The sequence below is a fragment of the Anopheles coluzzii genome, chromosome 2 (genome assembly GCF_943734685.1).
Source record: "Anopheles coluzzii chromosome 2, AcolN3, whole genome shotgun sequence".
Taxonomy (NCBI): domain Eukaryota; kingdom Metazoa; phylum Arthropoda; class Insecta; order Diptera; family Culicidae; genus Anopheles; species Anopheles coluzzii.
The window spans coordinates 20,547,574-20,566,486 of record NC_064670.1 but is presented as its reverse complement, the minus strand read 5'-3'; the positions used below and the strand labels follow the sequence as shown (position 1 = coordinate 20,566,486).

At 51.1% G+C, this 18,913-nt stretch overlaps 7 protein-coding genes across 12 annotated transcripts in view; 5 read left to right on the top strand and 2 right to left on the bottom strand.

The window, feature by feature from the left end:
- Nucleotides 1–57: 57 nt before the first annotated feature.
- Nucleotides 58–4,881, top strand: LOC120947617 (uncharacterized). Its single transcript, XM_040363091.2, has 4 exons — nucleotides 58–3,257; nucleotides 3,353–3,455; nucleotides 3,524–3,810; nucleotides 3,891–4,881. The coding sequence occupies exons 1-4, from the start codon at nucleotides 514–516 to the stop codon at nucleotides 3,991–3,993; spliced, it is 3,237 nt and encodes a 1,078-aa protein (XP_040219025.2). The 5' UTR covers nucleotides 58–513; the 3' UTR covers nucleotides 3,994–4,881.
- A 429-nt stretch (nucleotides 4,882–5,310) lies between these two features.
- On the top strand, nucleotides 5,311–6,123 carry LOC120949090 (trafficking protein particle complex subunit 6b). The gene is made up of 3 exons (XM_040366085.2): nucleotides 5,311–5,484; nucleotides 5,570–5,833; nucleotides 5,913–6,123. The coding sequence occupies exons 1-3, from the start codon at nucleotides 5,410–5,412 to the stop codon at nucleotides 6,036–6,038; spliced, it is 465 nt and encodes a 154-aa protein (XP_040222019.1). The 5' UTR covers nucleotides 5,311–5,409; the 3' UTR covers nucleotides 6,039–6,123.
- Nucleotides 6,124–6,129: 6 nt separating this feature from the next.
- LOC120949089 (tRNA (guanine(10)-N2)-methyltransferase homolog) lies at nucleotides 6,130–7,961 on the top strand. Its single transcript, XM_040366084.2, has 4 exons — nucleotides 6,130–6,298; nucleotides 6,372–7,236; nucleotides 7,306–7,504; nucleotides 7,579–7,961. Exons 1-4 carry the CDS (start codon nucleotides 6,233–6,235, stop codon nucleotides 7,910–7,912), a joined length of 1,464 nt encoding a protein of 487 aa, XP_040222018.2. The 5' UTR covers nucleotides 6,130–6,232; the 3' UTR covers nucleotides 7,913–7,961.
- Nucleotides 7,962–8,015: 54 nt separating this feature from the next.
- On the bottom strand, nucleotides 8,016–11,176 carry LOC120949087 (ADAM 17-like protease). 2 transcript variants are annotated; one of them, XM_040366081.2, is made up of 7 exons: nucleotides 10,980–11,176; nucleotides 10,118–10,887; nucleotides 9,867–10,061; nucleotides 9,616–9,754; nucleotides 8,601–9,506; nucleotides 8,380–8,539; nucleotides 8,016–8,303 (listed from the first exon to the last, which is right to left on the bottom strand). In XM_040366081.2, exons 1-7 carry the CDS (start codon nucleotides 11,050–11,052, stop codon nucleotides 8,267–8,269), a joined length of 2,280 nt encoding a protein of 759 aa, XP_040222015.2. In that variant the 5' UTR covers nucleotides 11,053–11,176; the 3' UTR covers nucleotides 8,016–8,266. The 2 variants fall into 2 exon arrangements, with proteins under 2 accessions (XP_040222015.2, XP_049461145.1); XM_049605188.1 differs by lacking the exons at nucleotides 8,016–8,303; nucleotides 8,380–8,539; nucleotides 9,616–9,754 and having other exon boundaries at nucleotides 9,365–9,506.
- A 102-nt stretch (nucleotides 11,177–11,278) lies between these two features.
- Nucleotides 11,279–13,474, top strand: LOC120949088 (methionine--tRNA ligase, mitochondrial). Its single transcript, XM_040366083.2, has 4 exons — nucleotides 11,279–11,530; nucleotides 11,654–12,631; nucleotides 12,702–12,896; nucleotides 12,966–13,474. Exons 1-4 carry the CDS (start codon nucleotides 11,443–11,445, stop codon nucleotides 13,394–13,396), a joined length of 1,692 nt encoding a protein of 563 aa, XP_040222017.2. The 5' UTR covers nucleotides 11,279–11,442; the 3' UTR covers nucleotides 13,397–13,474.
- Nucleotides 13,475–14,677: 1,203 nt separating this feature from the next.
- The window catches only part of LOC120952795 (uncharacterized), a 45,084-nt gene continuing 40,848 nt past the window's right edge, over nucleotides 14,678–18,913 (top strand). Inside the window, exon 1 of the mRNA XM_040372309.2 lies at nucleotides 14,678–15,494. Within this exon, the coding sequence (XP_040228243.2) occupies nucleotides 15,311–15,494 (184 nt within the window). The 5' untranslated portion in view covers nucleotides 14,678–15,310. The remainder of the gene's footprint in view (nucleotides 15,495–18,913) is intronic.
- LOC120952796 (uncharacterized) overlaps nucleotides 15,757–18,913 on the bottom strand; it is a 29,089-nt gene continuing 25,932 nt past the window's right edge. For all 5 annotated transcript variants that reach the window (XM_040372315.2, XM_040372313.2, XM_040372312.2 and 2 more), the window contains exons 7-9: nucleotides 17,033–17,150; nucleotides 16,655–16,921; nucleotides 15,757–16,577 (exon numbers count right to left, since the gene is read on the bottom strand). In XM_040372315.2, coding sequence (XP_040228249.2) covers nucleotides 15,944–16,577; nucleotides 16,655–16,921; nucleotides 17,033–17,150 — 1,019 coding nt within the window. In that variant the 3' untranslated portion in view covers nucleotides 15,757–15,943. The remainder of the gene's footprint in view (nucleotides 16,578–16,654; nucleotides 16,922–17,032; nucleotides 17,151–18,913) is intronic.

Below are 18,913 nucleotides of genomic sequence, written 5' to 3'. Positions count from 1 at the left end.
ATGCGGCTCAAGCACAGCTGTCAACCGTTTGCAGTTTGACAGTGCATGCGTAAAATAAGAATATTCTTCTTTCTCCTCTTGCGCTCCTTATTACTCACAGTGTTCTTCACGTCTTCGTGGTGGCACAGAAGGATTTTCGTTTGGTAATTTTCCTCTACGCGCGTCGGTTTTTCCAATTGGCGGCCGTACGGACGGCCCTATTGCGGTGGAAAATCAGGCACAGCGCATCGTTCGACCGTCGTGCGCTGTCGCCCAGCCGTCGGTAATAATTCGCGCGTTTCAGGTGGCGCGCACGGTTTGTACGGTGGGTGGTGGGATACAACGCGTGTGTGTATGCCCTAGAAGTTCCACATCAACCATCGCCGTACCCCATCCATCGCCACCCCCCAGTAGCGGTCGTCGATGGCATTGCATTCGAACGGCGCACGGCATACAGCTGCAGTTTCCGGCGGAGGGCACGCATCAGCTCCTTTTCCAGCGCGCATCTAGGCAGGGAATAAGGGCACTCCGAAAATGTCTAATAATACGCGCGATGGGAATGAAAATTTCTGGCCCCCGAACCAGCAGGTGCAGCCGCCACTGCCGCCGCCGCATCACTACGCCGCGCACGCACAGCACCAGTTCCACCAGCAGCTGCATCAGACGCTGCTGCAGCAGCCAGTAGTGCCGCCGCAGCTGCTGCCCCATCCGCAGCATCTGTCGTACGCGGTTCCGACCGTGCCGGTGGTAGCACCGTCAGGGGCACCATACTACCACGGTGCAGCTGGCATGGTGGACGGCTATGGTGCGAGCGGGACGGGCTTTTCCATGCACCATGGAGCGCACCAACCGCTGGAGGATGAGTACTCGGATGCATACGGGCAAGCGATCAAGGTGGTGTATCAACCGCAGCAACATCAGGCCAGTGCTGTCACTGCTGCTGCTGCTGCTCCCGGTATGATGCCCTGTACGCAGGAAGATCCAAACCAGAACCATGTCGTGCAGGACAAGCAAGGCTACGAGCTATTTTCCAACAACAGCAGCTTTATGCTGGCTGCTCCAGGGTTTGGATTTACCCTACATAACCCACAGCAGCAACAACAGCAACAACAACAACAGCAGGAACAGCCACAACAACAGCAACAGCCGATGTCCCAGTTCTCTTCAATGTCTACTCCCCCTGCACAAGTTACCCATCCTACCCAGCAAGCATCAGCGCCAGTACCACAGGCCAACACGAGCCAAACGCTGGAGAATGGCAACAACAGCACCAGCTCGTTGATTAGCCAGCTCGTCGGCAACTGGGCACCGACCATTTCCGGCACGTATGGCAACGGGCCCTCGTCTTTGGCAAATGATGCACCCTCGCAGTCCGCAGGTAACCCTCCCGTGCAGGAAGATAACAGCAAGGCTACCGTGTCCCCCACCAAGGTGGCATTTTCGAAACCCGTCATCAATCCCGTCACACCGAACGTGATCGGTACGGCATCGCAAGCGCACGGATCGCCCTCCGGCTCGCCGAGTGTAGTGACGGCGGTGTCGTCGAATCGCAACAATACGAACGCTGCGGCCGTATACAACCAGCAGAACGACGACAACTCGGCCAAGCTGGACCAGAACGTGAACAAGAAGCAGCGCATAGTGGCGGAGGTAAAGCCGATGCGCATGTCGTACTCCGATGTGCTGAGCAAAAACGTGCCGTCCGGAGGTAATCCGTTCGCTTCAAACGCGTCCACTAACGGGGAAATGGTAAGCGCCCTTCCGGCAACGTTCGGCAACGGCACAAAGGTGTCCGGTAGCGGTGGACCGAATGGTGGTTCCGGTGGAAAATCGAAACGCGAATCGAAACGTTCCAATGCCAACGGAGAACGTAAATCGATGGGAAACGCTGGGAATGTTACGCACGCCAAGGATAGGGCCAATGATGGAAGCACGCGCAAGGCTGACCGTACGAATGGTGCTGGAACTGGGACGAACTCTCCCACGATGACGGATGGAGGCAGCAGCAAGCCGATGGAAGGAAGCGCTGACGCTACGCAAAGATCGGGCCAGGAAAAGGGACGCAATAAGAGCGACAAGACGAGCGGCGTTAAGCGCGACAAGGGTGGTTTGCGTTCCGGTGCGGAAGGGCTCGAGACAGGCGGGAAGAAGGGGCGCTCGGGCACGCATTCGAACGAGGATGAAGCTGGTGGGCTGCAGAACTGTCGAAGCGATGCGTCCTCCGCGCCGTTGGCAAACGACGAAACGGAGGAAGAGCGTGGCGAGGATTACGAGGAGTACGATTCGGACGAGTACGATCAGGTAAGTATCGGCTCGTCGGAAACGTCCGGCCGGCAGGACAAGCAGCAGCAGCAGCAGCAGCATCAGGCCGGCCATGAGGAGCTCCCCTTCCTGTACAACGTGAAAAAGAACACAAACGGAGCGAATGATACACATATCGAAAAGATTAACCCACCGCGAACGGCTACTTCTTCGACACATCGGAAGGGAGGTGGTGGCCGCAGTGCACGCGCACCCGGCAAGCAACCGGACAAGTCGGTCGGTAACCACCAGGCCAGCGGAAAGCGTTCGGTGCGGTCGCGCAAAAATCAAAAGTACGCCTTTCTGGAGAAGCTGCTGCTGAAGTGGCTCGAGTACACGATGCTGGCACTGCACTGGCTGTGGTCGCTCGTCAGCGACGTGGTGTATCTGAGCGCCCGTCTTGCGTGGGACTATGTGCTGTCCGCGTATCAGTACTGCCGGCAGCACGTGCATACGATTCGGCAAGATTTTGGCAAAAATTCCGGCCGACCGGGCGCTTGGTTCCGGCGCGCCTGGCAATCGTTCGACGGGCACTTTGCCAAGGAGTCGCGGTGGGCGTTCTGGCGGCGCTGTCGTAAGCAGAAACCGGCCGAACCGCCCGGTGGCAAGTCGACCCCGTACCGGGACGGTCGGCTACCGTCGACGGCGGACGAAGCGATGTCCTCGCTGCTGAACTGCAAGGGAAAGGACGCGTACAGTATTCTGGGCGTGAGTCCGGACTGCTCGCAAGAGCAGATACGGAAGCACTACAAGAAGATTGCCGTACTGGTGCACCCGGACAAGAACAAGCAGCCGGGCGCGGAGGAAGCGTTCAAGGTGCTGCAGCGCTCGTTCGAGCTGATCGGCGAACCGGAAAGCCGCAAAGAGTACGACCAGAGCCTGGCCGAGGCACTGAACGCGGAGAAAGCGTGGTCGGAGATTAACGATTTGTTGACGCAGCTGCACACGAAAATATCGGAAGCCGCCAACACTATCAGGTACGTGGAACAGTGCAGATAAGGAACATTGGTGATTGCCTCGATGACTGAGTATCAATTCATTTTCTCTAATTTTCCTACTTTCTTGCGAACAGATGTAGCAGCTGCTGTCTGCGCCACCCGCGGAAACCGACCGGACGGGCACACTACGCGGCTAGGGAGTGTAGTTCATGCAAGATCCGTCATCCGGCACGGGAGGTACGTTGTTTGATTTTGCGCTTTCATCTCCACCAATCCTCAATATGATCGTAAATCTATCATTTCAGGGCGACATTTGGGCTGAGACGAGCTTCCTCGGTTTGCGCTGGAAGTATCTCGCGATGATGGAGGGCAACGTGTACGACATTACGGAGTGGGCCAACTGTCAGAAGGGGGCCCTGTCCCACCTGCAGCCCAATTCGCACATCGTACAGTATCGCATTGTGCTTGGCAGCAGCTCCCAGCAGCAGCAGCAGCAGCAACAGCAACAGCAGCAACATCAACCACAGCATCAGGCTGGCCAACCACTGGACAAGGATCAGATTGGACGCTCCCGCAAAGAACCGACTGCAAAGTAGGCCTTGTTTACGAGTGAACGATTAGTGTGTGCGTTCCCGTTTGCTAATCGATTCAACGCTTTTCCATCTGTTTTAGTGAACCGAATTTGGATGATTTTCTGAACAACATCTACGCCGGACAGAACCAGCAAGCTTCATCGCAGAATGCTTCGTCTAGGCGACGCTATCGTAGAAACTAAAATCCCAACCGCCACACGCCATTTGCGAAGAACGAGGGGATTGTTTTTCGCATCTCACTCAACTCAACTCCACTTAAATGTGAATCCATGTTTTCTCCCCCGCCTTCTATAGACCCATTAACTCAACCCGATAAATTCGAACCACCAGTTTTGATGGCATGACCCCAGGCAGGAGCCAAGGAGTCGCCGGTGTGTTTACGCGCGTTTGAAATAGTACCACGAATCCTTCATCAATCTCTACCCCTTACTTACTCTCTGGAAACCGTTTTGTCGAGCGAGATACAGATTCGGTGTCGCGTTCGTTCGTTCGTTCAACAACCGTTAGGTCCCCTGTTTTCCGTTAGCAAACGCAGTGGCAAAGGTTTTGGAATTTAAAATTTACGATGCAAAAGTTAAGCGTCGACACGTTCTTCGTTCACCGTTTCAGTACAAAACCCTCCTTTCTCGATCGATGTTTAGCGTCCGTGTGTGATTGTGTGTAGTGCGGAGTGAAGCAGTAACCCGCATTGGATGAGGAACAATCGGAGTGAATTTGGTTTGGTCGTGAGGAACAGATTGAGGCCTCTTCAAAATTCAAATAATGTCTGTGTGTGTGCGTGTGTGTGTGTATTCTATTAGTAAATTCAATGAATGTCTATTGAGCCCCCTTTACACTACTCGCTAACGGAATGAACGAAATCAACTTAATAATTAATCACGCATAAAGCGGAATACGTACGGAAATTAGACGCTTCATATGCCACATGCAGTGGGCATCCGGAGCATAACAATATGTAACCACTTGAGAATAAATTTACCAACCGAAACCACAAAATAGCGGTATGTACCAGTACCAGTAGCGGCAATCGCAAATTGAATGAGTAAAATAAATGTGTTCCTGAACGCAAACGTTTCGCACGCGTGCAATCACTGTCAATGATGAGAAATGCAATGTTGGAGTCCCATGGAGCCCTTCTTAAGAAAATGTTTTCTAACAAACACTTTGCTCTTATCAAACTCGGCCTGAAACCGATATGCGACAGTTGCGCACAACAGTGTGTATCGTTTGACGTAGAACCGCCTTGACAACCGCTTACAGGGTTACCACGATTTATTGGTCAGTTCCCATGATTTTTTGGTGCGTTCCCACAATTTTTTGATCATTCCCATAGATTTTTGGTTCGTTTCCATAATTTATTGGTTTTTTCTGATTGGATATCAATACAATTGGACCAAAAAATCTGGGAAACGGACAAAAAATCGTGAGAACGCACCAAAAAATCATGGAAACTCACAAAAAATTGATGGGAACCAACCAATAAATCGTGAAACCCTGTATATGCCAGCTGGGTTTCAGTGTGCTTGGATGGTTTGTTTTGATCGCAGACTCGGTCAGAAGTTGTCTCCCTGAAGGGCCCCACAAACCAATCCTATCCGATGGCGGAGGAAGCAATATTTGAGTTTTTACACTCGGAAATAGTGAACTACACGCTGTCGAAAGAAAACAGTAAGGTATGTAGGACTCTGTGCAGATTTTTCACCCACTAGACCTGCGAATTGCTCAACTACTGTTCCACCGTTTCCGCCGTTATTGCAGGAAAATGATCTCTCTACGCTCGAATACATCGGGTTCACCACGGGGTACAGGATCATCGAACGCTTGACGCGGGAGTGGCCCCGGTTTAAGGACGAGCTGGACACGATGAAGTTTATTTGTACCGACTTTTGGAGCTCAATCTACCGGAAACAGATCGACAACTTGCGCACCAATCACCAGGGGGTGTACGTGCTGCAGGACAATGCATTCCGCTTTCTAACCCGTCTGTCGTCCGGCTCGCAGTATCTTGAACATGCTCCAAAGGTAATGGACCAGGGGGGATGCATTTCCGAAACCTATTTCCACTAATAAGAACGCTTATGGGTTTGATTTCGCTTTCCAGTTTGTGGCGTTCACCTGCGGATTAGTGCGCGGCGGTTTGGCAAATCTCGGCATCACGAGCACGGTCACGGCGGAAGTGCAGACAATGCCGTCGTGTAAGTTTCACATACAAGTCAATCGGACATAGAGATGGCAGGGGAAAGGCATTCTTCATCGAAAATTCCAACACTGAAGATAAAATAAAAAAGAATAACAAGCGAATAATGTCATGACGGGAAGAAAACGTTTGTTGTTTGTTTACGTGAGAAACGTCAGTTGCGCGACTGGGACGTGACCGGAACGCATGTTTTTCAACGCACACGCGAGCGAGTTGCCGAAACGATGAGCAGTACGCTGAAAAAATACGTCCTCTGGTTTGCACAGGAGCATGTGGACTTCCGGCAAGCGGTAACAAGCTATTGCACACGTAACAGCCCTTCGCCCGCCTTGTTTAACGCCTTCCCCTCTTGTCCCTCAACAGGAAATTGCATCCCTGCTGCGAATATGGAACATTCAAATGGAAACCCCGGCTGACCACAATCCGGAGCGTCCGTTTTGGGTGGTCGGGCTGCAAAATGACGAGGCCGCCCGCAAGCTAGCCTCCCGTTCGATGTCGCTTCGCTGCATATTCGAACTGTGGGCACATTCCAACGAAGGCCTAGCGAACTTCCACCAAGCGCTGCGGCAGCACATCGAAACGAACGCCCAATCGCTGGCGACCCATTTCGAGGCGAACAAATCGTTCAAAATAACGGTGGAAACGTACAACAAACACTTCAGCCAGCGGGAAAAGGTGGCCAAAATCGAAACCATGCAGTACCTGCCGGTGGAAGGGCCGGTCAATCTGAAAACGCCCGACGTGCACTACTGGTACATCGAGTTTTGGGGCCTGGATCCGATGGACGTGCCGCAGCAACCGTACGATGTACTGTTCGGGCGGTGGGTGGCGGACGGGAAGCGCGATATGATTAACGAAATATCGCTCAAGACGCGCAAATTCATCGGCAACACTTCGATGGATCCGCAGCTGTCGCTGTTGATGGCAAACCAGGGCCTGGTCGAGAGTGGGCATCTCGTGTTTGATCCGTTTGCCGGGTCCGGCTCACTGCTGGTTGCTGCGGCGAAGTTTGGTGCGTACGTTGCCGGGGCCGACATTGACTACATGATCGTGCATGGCAAGTCGAAACCGACGCGCGTGAATCAGAAGGTTCGCGAGAAGGATGAAAGCATTTACGCAAACCTGCAGCAGTACGGGTGCGGCGGACTGTTTGTCGACGTGCTGATAGCGGACTTTTCCCGCAGCATATGGGCGGATAGCATTGTCTTTGACAGTATAATCACCGATCGTACGTAGTGTTGTGTGGTTGGGGCGGTATGAGAACATGTTTGATAATTTAACCTTTTTTTATTGCTAGCTCCCTATGGGATTCGTGAGGCGACGGAACGAATCGAGTTTAAAACACAGCGTCGAGCGACCGCTATGACGGAGGATGCCGTCCACTATCCCTCTACCTCACCGTACCAGCTGTGCCAGATGTACAAGGATTTGTTACAATTTTCGGCACGACACCTGAAGCTCGGCGGCCGGCTGGTTTGCTGGTTCCCGATGTTAAGGTAAGCTGCCAGCAACTTTCAGCACAGTTCCCAAATATGTAATTCTTCGGTTGTTCACACACACACGCACACAGGAAAGATGCAGATTCCGACGTGCTGCCTCGCCACAAGTGCCTTCAGTTGGTGGCCAACTCTGAGCAGCCCCTGTCCGGGTACAGCTCCCGCCGGCTGCTGACCTACGAGAAGGTATCCGACAGTGAAGCCGATCTCGGTGCATTCGAAATGCCGGCGACGGTGGTGGAAAACTTTCGCGAGCGCTACTTCACTCAGCTGGCCGAGGACAATGGGACGCGCAAGGAGCGGCGGCTGGAGCTGCGCGAAGTGGGCCGCAAGGAGGCGAAGAAACGGGGCAAACAGCAACAACCGGACGGGAAGTGGCGTTTCCCGCAGGATGCACCAGTTGCTTAGCGGGACTGTTGTGTACTGGAGTTTATAAAACATGGCAGTTGCAAGAGACACAACAAAATGGATCTTTTTTTTGTGTTCGAAGATGATATTTACTCGTATCGTGGTAAGAGGATTACATTATTAGTATTAGTTGTTTCGCTTCTGTGTTCGTTTCGGCCTACAGTTGTGCTTAGGGTGACCTTTGTTTTGAGTGTAGTGGAGATGTTCCTTTTGTTCTGGCTGCTATATCTTACTTATCATTAGGTATGAAATGAAAAAAAGAACTCATTGGTACTGACTAGTAGATTGTGGGAATTTTCCACTACCGATTGCGATGGAAGCTTCAAATCCTTCCTGTGATGAATTTGGTTGAATTCACATTCTGGCAACGGTTATTTTTTGCCTCGGAACTCTGCGGGACAAGAAGAACAAAGATGTACAAGGAGCCCATTATCAATTTTGCTTTGGACAGGGCTCTATTATCTTACCTTATGTGAATCACCCGTCGTCGGTCGCTTGGATGAATAAGATCCAACTTCTGGCTCCATTCGTACTCCTTCCAGTCCTCTTTTCTTTTCTTTCGATCAAAGTAGGAGATGACACAGCTGACCGGGATCCAGAAGAGCGCGGTTAGCATTACGACCGCCACTGGGAAAAAAAACAATGGTGTAACACTTACGAAGCAGCTCCTTCCAGTCACAATACTTACTGACAATGTTGTCGCGCAAGAATCGCAACACTTTGTTTATATTGATCTCCTCAATAATGTCCCAGAACCGTTCCACCACATCCTGGATCGTTTTCTCGCACATGCCCTTGTTGCAGAAGCCCTGGATGCAGGGCGTCCCGTCCGGCAGCACGTCCGGCGGCTCTACCGGGAAGCACGTTTCGTTGATGCTCTGCCGGCAGCACCGCTTGCAAGCGTCCGCTATAATGTCGCACATGCAGCTCTGCAATCCCTGCGTCTCGCAGTACGGCACACACTTCCCATTCCGGCACTGGCCGCGCTCCTGGCACATCGTACCATCGCTCATCGGCGGGCTCTTCGGGCACTCGGCATGGTTGCCGGTGCAGCGTGCCTCCTGCTCGCACGTGGCGTACTGTGCCTCGCGACACTTTACCCCCGCCATCATGTACTGGCAGTTCTGGCAGCAGGGGGAATTCTTGTCACTGCAAACCGCGCCCTGGTTCCGGCGCAGCTTGCAGTTCTTGTCGCAGCACGCATCGTTGTCCTCCGTGCCGAGCAGACCGGCGTCGCACTGTTCATCGCCCTCGACGCGCAGATTGCCGCAGAATGATTCCTCCGGTTCGGAAAAGCAGCGGCCCGATTTCGCCTGCAGTACCTTGCGGATCGAGCGCAGCGAGCAGGGTGAAAACTTCTTGTTGTTCACGTCGTAACCGCTCACGGAGTAGGTGTACATGAGGAAGCTGCCGCCCTGGGAAGCGCTCGGCGAACACTCCGGTATGTCGGGATCGTGCTCCGAGCCCCAGTTGTGACCGAACTCGTGCGCCGTCACGAGATCCGCTTCGCGCGTTATCACCCGCTGCCCGTAGTGATTGCGGGAACTGCTGAGGCCCGAGTTCAGGTACAGCGTGTAGCCATTCTTGAAGTACTCTGTGAAGGATCGGTGTTTTGTGTGTTAGCGGATTATCTTATTAAATCGATTCAAAACAATGGAAAAAGATGAACGCTAGCTAAGCAACAAGCGGCATGCAAAAGAGACCTGGAGTGCAGATGCCACCGACGGAATTGCGACGTGGCGAGCCCACGTACGCAAGACCAAGAATGCCGCCTTCAAATTTGAGATCTGTGAAAAGATGTGCCAAGCAGAAATCCTTATGACTGTACTCCCGAGAAAACACCTTCGAATGTTAATTAACAAAAGTCCCATTTTACATCCCATTGAGGCAGCATGTTAAGTAGAGGCATTGATTAGTGGTTAGTGATTGTTAGTAATGGGATGGCCAAACTTACCTCCAATAGATTTCGAACGTCCCACTTTTCGCGCACCATGTTGTAGTGGGCCTCACCGCCACGCACCCGAGTCGGTTCCGAATGTACAACAATCTTCTTAATCACAAACCCCATCCCTTTGAATCCCTCCTGGTCCGATCGATCCTGCCAGATCGTATCGTTGTAAATCTTGTGTACACGATCGATGAGACTTATCTAAAATAAAATCATTTTTAAATAATAGCTCAATACACACAACGTAAGTAACATACCAAGTAGTTGATGGTGGTTTTCGTATTGCTTCCCCCCATCTCCTGGAAGAAGCGATAGTCCGCTACGAGCAGCAACGGGCAACGCGTTTTCGTTGGCGTATACTCGTACTGATCTGCCTGCCGTTTCCGGCGCGATCTTTTACTTTCCGGTAGATCTTCCGCGTGCCACACCGTCTCCGGCGTTGGATCACTGTCCGATTCGTATCCCTCCGTGTCTCCATCAACCTCCTCGTCTTCTTCGGCCTCCTGCCCTTCGAGCTCTTGTCCCTCCTTGATGTAACCGCAGGTGCGCGGCACCCCCAAGTCCCCCGATATGGCATCGACCTGGTCCCAGCTAAACTTGATGTCCGACGTGCGGTACGCGATCATGTGCTTGTCGCTCAGGTGTGGCAAATGGCGCCACGAAGGCTCGATGTGGTACGTTTCATCAGGCAGTACGACCGACGCGGTCATCACACCGTCATCGATGTGCGCATTGACGTGCGATTCCATCTCCCCGAACACGCGCCCCTTGAAGAAGTTGCTCCGATCGAGGTGTACGATCGATTCGCTCCCGTTGCCATCGACGGTGTACGCCCGGAAGTTGCTGTGCAGCACGGACGCGTGCGGGTGCAAAATCAGGCGAAACTTTCTGCCCAGCACCTTGAACTCCACCTCCTTAATCGTGTTGAACGGGTGGTTGCTGTGCTTGGTGCCACGCTTTTCGATCCTGTGCGAAAGATCCTTTGCGTGAAGCGTCTCGTAGTACTTGAGGTTTTTGTGCAGTTGACCTACGGGTGCAGCAGAATTGCAGGAGAAAGGTTTGTAGCTTTGTTTATCTTGCGGAACCAGTCTGGTCAGGATCTGCCGTCCTTTTTCTTACCTTGTAGTGGTGCGATGAGCACAGCGAACGATACCACCAACACCACGGTCAAGATGATGCTAGGGAGAGACATTTTTGTCTCACTACTAACTAACTTTAAAGCCTTATTATTGCCAAATTAGTTTCCGCATACAAACGAGATTTGTTTTTCGTTGCAAGGAAAGTCGATTTTTTCACCATTGCTTTTGCGTTGTCAAACTGACAGGCGTTTGTTGTCATTGTGGGTGTGCGAATGCGAAGGAAGATGCATGCTTCGTCCTGCTTTGGCGAAACGTGTCAAACCGAAATCAGCTGGCGATTGTTTTGGTTCGCAAATTTCGGGGCTTGTTTTTGGTGGCAGAAAAGCCGGTGTTTCGTAAAGTTTTCATTGAACAAATAATAAATGGCAACGTGCTGTGCACAGTGAAAGAATCATAAATAACGACCATCATTCTCACTATCGGTTGAACCATCACCGAGCGACATGGTAACAAGGTGGTTTTTTTCAAGAAGATTCTCTTCGCAAATACAGCACTCGTTCGTGACCACTCCAATCTTCTACGTGAATGCAGGTGAATGATGGGTACTCAACGACTAATCCCTGCTTGACGACAGTAGCAACGAACAACTAAGCTTAGTCCAATATTTATTTTTGCAATAGCTAATAGCTTTTTTCTTCTTCTTTATTATTGCAGCACCTCACATTGGCCACCTTTACTCGGCTGTGATAGCCGATGCAATCCATCGCTTTAATCAAATTACCCGCCCGGCCGAATCAGGAGACTGTTTTCTAAGTACCGGAACCGACGAGCATGGTCTAAAGATCCAGCAAGCCGCCATTAAGCATTCCACCTCGACGGAGGACTATTGTGATGCCATTTCCACCAAGTATCGCGAGCTGTTTGGCCGGTTTCAGATTGACTACAGTCGTTTCATCCGTACCACCGACACGGATCATCGGCAGGCCGTGCAGGCGTTTTGGAGATCGCTAGCCGCATCCGACAGTATCTACTCGGCGAGCTATTCCGGCTGGTACTGCGTACCGGACGAAACATTTCTCACCGACAGCCAGCTGAAGGAAAACGAGCGTGGGGAAAAATGTTCGCTCGAGTCCGGGCATCCGGTCGAATGGACGGAGGAAGAAAATTACATGTTTCGGCTGAGCCGCTACCAGGACGATGTGCGGCATTGGGTGAAAGGGCTCGAGGGTCGTCGCATACAGCCGGACAAGTTCGGTCGCATATTGCTCGACTGGCTGGAAGAACCGTTGCCTGACATTTCGATTTCACGCCCAATGAATCGCGTGTCCTGGGGCGTTCCGGTACCATCGGACCCATCTCAATCGGTGTACGTGTGGTTAGATGCACTGGTAAACTATCTGACGGTGGCCGGCTATCCCAAGGAAAGCTTCCGCATCCGGTGGCCACCGACCGTGCAGGTGCTGGGGAAGGATATATTAAAGTTTCACGGAATCTACTGGCCAGCCTTTCTGCTGGCAGCACAAATCGAACCACCGCGGCAGCTGTTGGTGCATTCGCACTGGACAGTTGACAATCAGAAGATGTCTAAAAGCAAACAGAACGTTGTGGATCCTAACGAGCGAGCGGAACTTTACACCTACGAAGGATTGCGCTATTTTCTACTGCGCGAAGGAGTGGCACACAGTGATGGGAGTACGTAATTAACTTGATCGTGTAAGCTGTTTGATTGTTCATTCAGTAATTATGCTCCTTCCTTCCTTAGATTACAGTGATACAAAAGTGCTGCGAATATTGAATTCGGAGCTGGCCGATACGCTGGGCAATTTGCTTTCACGTTGCTGTGGAAAAGCTTTGAACGCTGAGTCTATATTCCCGGCAGTCGATAGGGAAGCGCTCGAAACATTGAAACAGATTGATGCCACAAAACGGATGCTAGAAGCTTTGGAAGAGATGCCCGGTGAGAAGGACAGACGTGTGGCTTGCAACTTGAAATTATACCAATGAATCTACATATTCTCTTTTGCAGACAAAACATCGAGCCATTACAAAAACTACAACTTTTATCTCGTAGTCGATACAATCGTTCATCTTCTGCATACAGCGAACAATTTCTTCGAAACCACCGCACCGTGGAAGTTGAAGAAAAGCGATAATCCAGCCGATCGCGCCAAGCTCAACACCATACTGTCTGTAACGATGGAAGTGCTTCGCCAAGCTGGAATAGCCGCACAACCGATCGTGCCGGGACTATCGAAGCAGCTGCTGGATAAGCTGCAAATTGTTCCCACTGCTCGTAGGTGGAACAATCTTCAGGTATCCTTCCGTACGCAAGATGCTCCGCTGGCGCAAGACGAATGCATACTGTTCCGTCGTATTATGCCGCCGGCGCAAAAAACGGATCCGGATCAGAATCGGTCCGAAAAACGTCCCACTAAAAAGAAGAAACAAGCTGCTTGATTGTGTGATGTAGAGATTGGTAGGAAATAAAGTATTTAGTTGATTGCAGGTGCACGGATTTGTGCAATCGTAGCATAATTGCAACGACCAATTTGAATGCACTAGCGCGCGTTGGCTGAGTACGGTGTTGTAGAATAGTGACGGGTAATGCGGAGCGGAGTCATGGATCAACTCCGACTCCGGCGCGCAAAACATGAATCCGATTCCGGATCATAACCGGATCCGACTCTGGATCAGTCCCAATCAATCCAGATTAGTCCGAGTCAGTCCAGATGAGGTCGGATCAATCCGGATGAGTCCAGATCAGTCCGGATGAGTGAAGGCGAGTACAGTCTTTCAGCGAGTTACGCGAATAATGCGTTCCGGAGACATTCGCGTAACTCGGATTTTCGCGTAAGTCGAATATCACATGTTACAGCAAAAATATACTTTATTTATCATAATTTTTGATTGAATTTAGTTCATTTATGTAATTTAATACTTATTTGATGCAATTGGTGTAGAAAATTTGGTTATTTATCGGTAATTATTTTTCATTTGACAATTGATGGAGAAAATTGTACTGATTTGACATCTGAACTGTCAAAAATAAAAATTCGCGTAACTCGAATTCGCGTAACTCGAGTGTCGCGTAACTCGGGGAAAGACTGTAGTTTAGGTTAACACTGCAATTGATAATTCCCAAAATGGTTTATTTGGTTATTGGTTAAAATGGTTATTTTTATCATTCAGACAATTTTTGATGAGTTCATTTACTTTCAAGTAAGGCAACGAATATTACAATTTAACATTTTTCTTTGTCATTTTAAAATTGAAATATCGTTAGGCCAAAAATACACGGACCGGAATTTCACGGCCGCTGCATTCCGCCTGCTGTACTCTTGTACAAACTATCTACGGCAAATTTTCCGAACTGTCATATCCATAGATTTTTCAGCAGGCGGAATTCCGCGGTCGCGAAATTACGGTCCATGTATTTTTGGCCTTACTGTTTTTGGACCGCCAACCTAAACTACTCACCCGGACTTGACCAGATTCGTCTTTCCAGATTCGGACTTTCCGGCCCATCCGGTCTGATCCGGACTGATCCGGCCAATGAGTCCGAGCTTACCCATGCACCCTCCCCCCCTTCCCATTCACTAAAACAGTCCGGAGTAACTCCAAGTTCGACTCCGATGGATACCGGAGTCAGATCGATCCGACTCCGAAAAAATGTGTATTTACCCATCACTACTGTCGAACTGCTTGCAGCACGCAGCCAATCGGCCGGATGACAGCGTGTGTTGACGTTCGTCATCTGTGGTTTATGTGGAAAGTCTGCGAATCGGCAGCAACGGGAAATAAATAATCGTTTTACCGTCTGTGTTCGCAATTGTTTGTTTTTGTCGCGTTACCGATACGTGTTGGCAGTATTTTTACGGGCAGCTAAATCAAAGCTTCCATTGTGTGCAGTTGCTGTTGCATTGTTTTCCTCACCGTCGTTCCCCATCGGCGAACATTGTTGATACTCCGATACACCTCACCATCATCATCATCATTATCATCGCCATCATCACCATCGGAATTGGCATCATTGCTTAATCAATCCGGTTCGGGGTGCTGTTGGAGAAAGTGTTTTCGGGATACGATCGTTGTGGAGCAAAGTGTCATCTGTTTGTGGTGCATCCATATTTCCCAAGATTGTGCGTGGTTGTCCCGGTGATGCACCAGCCGACAACCTGCTAGCAACGCAACAGTGCTGTTGAACGCCTACAGGCATTTAACGTTAATCTATTGAACGGTAGTGATTGTTGTAGCCCCCTCTCTACCAGTCGGTTATCTCAATATCGTCATCAATACGACAAGTGGACACGGAGAAAACTTTGAACCGAAACGTAGTGTGCAACGGGCGGATCTCGCTACCACCTTCCAGCAATGGCTTCCAATGCTGCTGCTCCGGGCGGAAAAAGTGACACGTCACGGAAACCACCTGTGATAAAGAATCCGCTGCTGAGCTCGCAGGTTACCGGGTTGACGCTGGACGATTTTGCACCGGTGGCGGTGCTGCTCCCGGCAGCGCCACTGCCCGCCATCGCCAAGGATCCATCGGAATCAACAGGTCAGTGCAAGGACGAGCGGATGAGAGGGAGAGATGGAGAGCTAGAAATGCAATTTGCTACAACCTGGTTACATATACTATTTATCACCATATTTATCATATTTATTTCTTTTGGGGCACACCAACCCCAAAGCAATGGAAAAGTGTGTTCCAGAATCAAGGTGCAATGTAGATTTGAAGATATCCCTTTTTGTCAACGATATCGTTGCACCTGTGGCATGGGAGATTCCGGGAATGTTTGAAGATGAAGCAAAGCAACGGATTGTTTGTAAATGATTTATATTATTTATTTCATGCTCACAACGGAGGTAACATTTGGTATCTCTGTCTCCCTTTTGATGATTAAACATAATGCTTACGCACAGTAAGCGTTAGCGATTACTGTTTTACGTACTAAAGCGAGGGCAACTTACGGTATGGAATGCAGTTTCTTAAGGCTACGATTATGTTCACTTGGTACGACGACTGCCGATCGGTTCGCCGCCCCTGTAGATCGGCAGCTCCTGCGATTGCTTGCGCTTGCGAATGCAGTACCGTATGAGCAGCACCAGCAGTATGATCAGTGCGATGAACAGCAGCACCCCGAGCACGACCGCCGCAATGCCCGCCTCGTTTAGCCAAATGTCCGTCACGTCCAGATTGAGGCTGCGCACGTTTCGGCTCACGTCGTACGCCGTGACGGTGACGCGTGGCTGGCAGCAGGACGCGGTATAGCTGGCCCGCACCTCGTCCCGCGTGCCGGCAGTGAAGGGCGTTTTGTAGAGCAGGCCGGCCGGGCTGGAGGAGATGCGCATCAGGCCCGTCTCGTAGTCGCGTGCCATTACCTCGAGCGTCCAGAACGCCCCGGTACAGGTGGCCGGTGTCGAGCGGCCCTCGCACCGGCTCGAGTAGGTGTACCAGAGCGAGGGGCGCGTAGTGTCGGCCAGCCCGGCCGAATCGGACACGGTCACCCAGGCGGACTGGGACACCGTATCGACGCCGGTCGTCGAGAAGGTTACCTTGTCGCGGGAACCGATTTCGGCCGTCGGTGTTACGATGAGTGCCACCGTTACGATGATCGATTGGCCCGGGTTTAGCGTTACTCTGGCGAAAGGGAAGCGGAGAGTAGAGACAATCAATGTTTATGCAGCTCTTTAGTGTCCTGCCGTATTACTACTTACTGTCCAGGGTTTAGTGAGCGCAGGAAGGCTAGCTCGTCCGTGACGCGGAAAAAGTACGTTATCGGCGTTTGGCGATAGTTGGTAACTTCGAAGTACAGCTGGAGCGCTTGTCCGCGTGCTCCGATCAGCTGCGAGTTCACGCCGACATCCACCTTGGTGATGGCTTGGATCGAGGCGCGTCCACTGATGATGCCACTGTCCTCGTCCGTTAGCTCGGTTTGGCGCGCAAACCGGTGCTCATCGCCGCTTGATCGTGGTAGCTTCGAGCTGTCAATTACAATCAAGTATTTTGTATTATATTTCCTACATTATTCCACTGTAATCGATTATGTTGAAACATTGACAGACCAACATCGACCAAACATGAGCCTTCCTTACCTTCCACCAGCGTACAGCGTGCGGTCCGTCTCGCCGGCAACATTATTGCTCAGCAAATCGACTGCCTCCTCCTCGGTTTCCCACCCTTCCGGCTCCGTTGCTGGCCCGGGTCCGACGTCTAGCAATGGAAAAACAAACAGAAAAGGCAATGTTGGAGTGCAATCTCATCCACACTTCTTGGTACAAAAGGGACGATAACCGTCCTCTCCCCACCCCGGTCATGATTAAAGTTTGCGCACATGTTTGCATGAATCATTTGTAGCCAATTTAACTGTATGTGCTGAGTAAATGTGGTCCGGGTTCAAAGGTTGCCCCTGCCTCGGACAATGGCGTTGTATGGGAACTGTTCGGACAGCTGGGTTCTCATTTTTATTAGCACTGTATTATGGTGAATATTGTTCTTTGTTGTTCCGTGTCAACAACACCCACACTATTTCGTTTGGTATTGGTTGCTTCCTGCCCTTCTTACTTTTCTATTGCGAGTGAACTAATGCTGCCATTGCTCAGCAGAAGAGCAAATCTTCGATAAATGGAACAAATGTGATAGGGTGACGCATACAACTTGATATTAGTGGTTACGATGTAAACGTGATGCACACTGCTGCATGCACACATACGTGTACTGCTGTAGCAAGGGTCATTCGTTTGTTGAAGGGATGGTGGCCTGCTTTGACCGACCGTAGGCTTGAGAACCTTTTGCATCTTTATGCTAACCAAAAACCTCATCCTCCAATCCAAGCAGGCGAATACATTGTACTAAATCCAAACACAAGCTCCCCATCAACCCCGCCTGTTTTAGAAGAGCCTTCTCCCCCAATCCTCCGGGGGGTGGTCGTGCTGTTGTTGTACCACGTCCGAAGTCCAAGCGTGCGCGAGCGACGAAACTCTGACGCTCGTCCAATCGCGCCGCTTCCCATCTCGGGGCCAAGCCCCCGGCGGCCCCCTCCGTATAGCTGCAGTGAGTAGCAGGGGCGAAAAAAGCCGACCGCTCGCAACACACGCGATCAGTGTGTCGAAAGTAACGGAACGGAACGCATCATCTCTACATTGGACATCTGAGCCGTTTCCGTCGGAGCGGTTTCTTCGTGTACGAACGTGTACGGGAGTTTTGTTTTTATATTTCGCCTGCCACCCATCTTGGTTTCCATGGTGATATTGATAACCGTTGGCGTTTGGTAGTCCACTGTGCTGACGATCATTGAGTGAAGCGGATAAGGTTAGTGTTTTTTTGTTAAAATTCTACTCCAAAAGTGTCGACAAGAAGTCAGGGCCACTGGAAAAGGTCACGAGAGGTACCCGCGGGGTGTTGCTGACAGACCGGAACTACTCCAGCACACCGTCCAGAAGGGAATTTTCCCACTGAATGGGGGAAATTAGAAAAAAGGCATCTCTAATTGGTGATACACCGGAAACGGGTGGAGATTGTGTCGCACATTCGTGCATGCGGGTGGGCAGGGAGGGACGCCTCCAGTATAATTAAATCGACGATGGCGCCATGCGCACAGGTTCGGTGCACACTCCCTTCTAACATTGTACTATCTCGCACCGAATGCTTCCTGTGGCCGCACCCCTTTCCCACAGTCTTGCTTTTCCGTGGCTGTTTATTAATTTTGTGTCTGATTTGACCTACTACTACTGCCCGGGAAGGAGCATAGATGGGTGAGGTGGGGGTACAAAACGTGGTAGCAAAGTGGTGGCTGGGGAAGAGGTGTTTTGCATCAAAAGAGTAGCATTTTCTGTGTGTTGTTGATGTTGCTCCTGTCCCTGCGTTGCTGTCGATCGTCCTTCCCTGACCCCGTTCCCGGTAGGGCGGGATTAAGGTCGGGAAAAGCGGTGGGGGGGGGGGGATTTTCAGCTCGATTTGCTGCCTCGTTAGGGCGC